The 5,542-nt window shown below is 32.5% G+C and overlaps 1 protein-coding gene across 1 annotated transcript in view; it reads left to right on the top strand.

The window, feature by feature from the left end:
• Window positions 1-5,542, top strand: part of LOC108688201 (probable phosphorylase b kinase regulatory subunit alpha) — a 7,309-nt gene that overhangs the window by 644 nt on the left and 1,123 nt on the right. Inside the window, exons 2-12 of the mRNA XM_018194355.1 lie at window positions 71-516; window positions 582-897; window positions 1,164-1,377; window positions 1,465-1,574; window positions 1,669-1,816; window positions 3,025-3,203; window positions 3,402-3,555; window positions 4,075-4,364; window positions 4,463-5,018; window positions 5,101-5,153; window positions 5,407-5,542. The exon at window positions 5,407-5,542 is cut by the window's right edge and continues 18 nt beyond it. Coding sequence (XP_018049844.1) covers window positions 71-516; window positions 582-897; window positions 1,164-1,377; window positions 1,465-1,574; window positions 1,669-1,816; window positions 3,025-3,203; window positions 3,402-3,555; window positions 4,075-4,364; window positions 4,463-5,018; window positions 5,101-5,153; window positions 5,407-5,542 — 2,602 coding nt within the window. The remainder of the gene's footprint in view (window positions 1-70; window positions 517-581; window positions 898-1,163; window positions 1,378-1,464; window positions 1,575-1,668; window positions 1,817-3,024; window positions 3,204-3,401; window positions 3,556-4,074; window positions 4,365-4,462; window positions 5,019-5,100; window positions 5,154-5,406) is intronic.

Genomic DNA, 5,542 nt, shown 5'->3' with positions numbered 1-5,542 from the left:
TATATATATATATATACCAGATGATTTACTGATTTAAGAAACTGGATTGCAATTTTCTTGTTAATTTTAGGTGGCTTTTATTCAGAACTTGGTATTTTATATCGAATCTGCCTATTGCACTCCGGATTATGGAATTTGGGAGAGAGGGGATAAAACGAATCATGGTTTACCAGAATTAAATGCAAGTAGTATTGGAATGGCCAAGGCTGCAATGGAGGCAATGAACGAATTGGATTTATTTGGTGCAAGAGGTGGACCTACATCAGTTATTCATGTTCTGGCAGACGAGGCACAAAAATGTCAAGCAGTACTGCAATCCATGCTGCCTAGAGAGTCAAATTCCAAAGAGTTGGATAGTGGTTTGCTATCAATTATAAGTTTCCCTGCGTTTGCAGTAGACGAGCCTAATTTAATTCACGAAACACGTGAGGCTATTACCAAGAAATTACAAGGACGATATGGTTGTAAAAGATTTTTAAGAGATGGATATAAAACGCCAAAAGAGGATATGAATAGGTATTTATTTAATAATAATTTTTAGTAAAATTTATTTTGACTAATAATTATATTCTTGGAAATAGATTATATTATGAACCATGGGAGCTTCGTATGTTCGAGAATATCGAATGCGAATGGCCACTATTCTTCTGTTATTTAATATTGGATTACTGCTTCCAAGGCAATAAAGAAGCAGTTGAGACATCCACCAAACAGTTGGAAGAAGTAATGATTAAAGCGGAAGATGGTATGAAATTGGTGCCTGAATTATACTCCGTCGCACCTGAGAATGTATCAGCGGAGTATGCTGAACCTGGTAGCCAAAATCGAATAGCTTTAGGCAGATGTCCATTTAAATGGGCACAATCTCTTTATATTCTAGGAAAATTGCTGCAAGAGGTAACATACTTTCAGAAATATAGTTGAGGCAAATTAAGAACTTTCTTACCACATTTAAAAAATTAATAACATTTCTTATCATATTATCTTATAATTTATATACAAATATTAAATATTTGATAATTTTATTTGCTATTTCTTCTATATACAATGAAGTGTTTTAATCTAGAAAATTATGTTCAATACAATAATCCTATTAACTGTTACATTAATAATAAAATATTTCCGTAATATAATTCTTTTCAATAATTTATTTCAACTTTTAGGGATTTCTTGCAGTTGGCGAGTTAGATCCCTTAAATAGACGATTATGCAGCGAGAAAAAACCGGATGTTGTGGTACAAGTAGTTATTTTGGCAGAAGATACAGAAATCAGGGAAAAAATTGCACAGCACGATATTCATGTACAAACAATTGCAGAAGTTGCACCGATTGAGGTACAACCCGCAAAAGTCCTCAGTCATTTATACACATATTTAGGTACGACTCAACAAAAATCGCAAATTGTTTAAAAATATTTTACTAAAGCATAATTTAGATATTATATATTTTATATCTCGTTTTTAGGACGCAACAAAAAATTAGGACTATCCGGGCGTAAGTCAAGGGACGTAGGAATTCTCAGCACTAGTAAACTGTATTCCTTACACGATAAGATATTCGCGTTCACGCCACAGGTAAATACTCGCATTTTATGGTAAGCCTTATCATCTTTTTGTATCTTTACTTCTTTTCTTATGTTTCCTCTTGTTCTCGCACCGAATTGACTAGTTGACAGATATGACCCGCTTCTACATCGCATCGGACTATGAGCTCATGATTGACATATTCAAAGGTGAAATTAATTTCTTGAAGTCTAGTTGGCAGAATATGTTGGGCCGGCCTCTCGTGGTCATGCCCCTCAAGAATATTCATCTAGGTAATTTAACGATTTCAAAATCATAGTTCTTTTTTAGTCGTTACTTTAGACTTTCTGAAGTCCGTTGAAGTTGTCATGATTAGACAAATTTTGTGGCTCTTCTTAGAAGTTTTGATGAATTTCTTGCGTGAAATTCTCATTTTTTTATAAACATTATGACTGTCCGCTCTGAACAACTAATGTCTGCTTGCATGCGTTTGTTTTTGTCATGGTTTCATTTAACAGTTACTTAACTCTCTATGGCTTACATGATTTTGAATTCTTCAAGATTTATGTTTGTTATACACGATATGCCTTAATAATACATTATATGAGTTTTAACTATAATTTACTTCGATAATAACGTATTTAGTTTCGAAATTAGTACATAATATTATCCATGGAGAGTTACATGAGCTTTTTTAATTAGTTTCATTCATGTTATGTTTCTATTCTTTTCATTACTAACATAAATCGGACACTCGGGTCTCAAAAGTGGATGCGATTGTGAATTGTGTTGATATTAAAGATGTTCAACTGATACAGTGCGAGATAAAAGCAAAATATTCGAAGCGAGATTGTTTCATCTTCAAGCATCAAGCAATAAATTTATCCTAAATTATCCTGATATGGCTTATTGTGTTTGGTGGTATTGCGCGTGTGTTGCATGTGTTAGAAATTTGACACGGAGGAGTACTACACAACATACGACGTCGACCTGCTTGTGAATACTTTTACAACCACCTTGGCCTTCCTCAAAATCAACTGGAAGCAAATGCTCGGCAGACCAACTGTAACCCTTGTCGCTACTCATAATCATTTAGGTACGGCTTCGTCGGAAGCTTTAGATCTCATCCTACAACGAAAAGCTCGTCGAATACTACATTGGATTGTGTAGCATAATGTTAGCGTGAAATTAACTGTTAGAAGAAACCGCATACAGAGTATCATAAAATTCGAGTATAGATGTTCTATTGCAGCATAGTTTCTGAAGAAATAAAAACAGCAATAATTTTTATCAGCAAATTTTAAATCTTTATTTAAAATTTTTTTCTAAAATAGAAAACATGCATACATTTTTATTGTGGTTTTTAAATGAATTTTTTGCTATAAATATTCTATGCTTAAATTTTGTGATATTCTGTAAAAAAGCTATCATTTTCAGTACGAAAAAACTTATTTTTATTTTTTATTTACTCCTTATTAAAGTTCATTAATATGTTTTTTAGATCAAGGTAAAATACCATTAGCTATGATAACTACCTTGAAAAAACTTAAAAGCGGTTACATTAACGGTACTAGAGTATCATTGGGAAACTTGAACGATTTTTTGAGTACGTCGTGTATCACGAATCTTAGTTTTCTGGGAAGTTCCGAGGATGGTCGTCCTGATAAACTAAATCCTCAGGTATGTAAAATTCAAATGACATATTCGCTCAAAATAAAGTTACAACATGTTATATGAATTAATAGAATTATTTACCAAATAATTAAACTATTGTACTTTGTTTTATACATTTTTAAAAATATATATCACTCAAGATTTGATCAATAATTATTTGTATATGTGTGTGATACACGTATAATTCTCATTTATGTTCACAAGGTTCAACAATATTTGGAGGAACATTTAATGCGACCATTTCCTCATCGTACAGGACTTCTTAATAAACATGGTCCAATTCGTACAGGGAAACATCTGCGGCGTAAAATGTCCGTCAAAGGCGCGATAAAAAAAACGCGATCCATAGCTGTCGAACGTAAGCAACATTTGTCCCGTTAAAAAAATTCCAGATGGAATGGTTTTCATGTTCTAACTGTGTGCTGATTGTATGTCTTTTAAAGAGGATCCTTAAATAATAATGCAATGTCTTCCTCCTGCTGTGATTGTTATCATCTTCTAAGAAAGTAAGTTTATTAACCACATACTATTGTTGTTTATTATTGTATATGTATTGCATTGTTTAATCTCTATGATATTTTTTTTTATAAATATCGAGATAAAATTTTATAATATTAAACTTATAATATTAAACAAAATCTGAATAATGTTATTATTTATATCTCTTTCTAATAATATAAACATTATATGCGCACACACAGCGCGCATTATTACATACATGTATGTATTGTGATAAAACTTGCTAATGCTAATACATATTTATATTTATATATGGATTTATACAGATTTATATACGAATTTACATATGGATATACAAGATGTTTTAATGACAAATAATATTAATTTTATACAAATTAAGTTCTTTTATATATTTCAGCTGAAATTCTTGGAATGGCAGGGGAAGACCGTAGACATTCTACTATTCTAATTACAAATCCATTTATTGAAGTGACGGATACTACCTTGTCTATCAACGCAACTCAACCAGTGACGATTGAACGCACACCATCACCAACAGACGAGCTGTTATCATGGAAAAATTCTCCCAAAACTAAACAAAGAACAATATCTGAGACCCAATATGCTGAGACTGAAGTGGAGGAATTGCTATCTATGCTGCGCGAAACAGAAAGTCTTGAAGAGCAAGGAGATATTTTGCAGTATATTGTTAGTATATTTATCTTTTCTTTTTAATTTTGTAAAAAAAGATTTTCTATTAATTTATATAACAATCTAAAGATTATTTTATATAAAACATTACATAGGTGGACTCGAAGGGACTACTTTTTGACACAGGTGTAGTAGAAGAGGGACATCCCGTTTTAATAAAGGATTTGTTAAAAAGTCTCTATGAGAAGGCTTGTCAACAGAAAATGTGGGGTATTGTACGACACAGCGCGGGTATGTTGGGTAAAAGAGTGGAAGATTTAGCGAAAGCGGTTACTGATTTACTAGTACGTCAAAAGCAAGTGACTGTTGGCATGCCACCGAGCAACGAGCATACTATAGTCGCGCCTCTACCAGAGAATGAACTGCGAGCTTTGATTCATCAGGCATATGGTGACGACGAATCAACCGCTATGCTAACACAAGAATTGCTTGTTTATCTGGCGATGTTTATTAGAACGGAGCCACAATTATTCCACGAGATGCTGAGACTGCGCGTCGGTTTGATCATACAAGTTATGGCGACAGAACTATCGCGAACATTAATTTGCACCGGTGAAGAAGCTTCTGAGCACTTGTTAAATTTATCTCCTTTTGAGATGAAAAATTTACTGCATCACATTATGAGCGGAAAAGAATTTGCTATTAGTAGTGGTATGTTTCTGCGGTTAATTAAAAATTTGAGAAAGTATACATAAAAAAATTTATATAACAATCATATATGCTTATATTGCAGTTGGTCGTGGCAATTTTTCCGTCATTAGCTGCAAATCAAGTAGAGTCAGTAAGGTAATATTGCCAATGTCTAAAACATTTGACTTAGTAATTACTAACATATTACTACTCTTGACGATTACTGACATATTTAGGTATACATATACAGAGAAATATATTTAATTTTTAATTTTATTTTAATTTTTTTGCTACGTAACTATTTTAGTTTAATGTTTTATATTTAATTAATCGATTCATATTTTTATCGTTTATAAATTAAGTTTATTAATTAGATATGTGTAAAGTTGAATATATTTCTTTTGTATAGAAATCTCAAATCGGTGGTTTCTTAAGCGCTGATCAAAATGCCGATAATGAGGCGGAAACAGATCGGCAAGGTCAATGGTTGCGAAGGCGACGATTAGATGGTGCGTTAAACAGAGTACCAAGAGATTTCTATCCGC

Source organism: Atta colombica, unplaced genomic scaffold (genome assembly GCF_001594045.1).
Source record: "Atta colombica isolate Treedump-2 unplaced genomic scaffold, Acol1.0 scaffold226, whole genome shotgun sequence".
Lineage (NCBI taxonomy): Eukaryota > Metazoa > Arthropoda > Insecta > Hymenoptera > Formicidae > Atta > Atta colombica.
The sequence above is the reverse complement of the archived record's forward strand: the minus strand, read 5'-3'. Positions and strand labels throughout refer to the sequence as shown.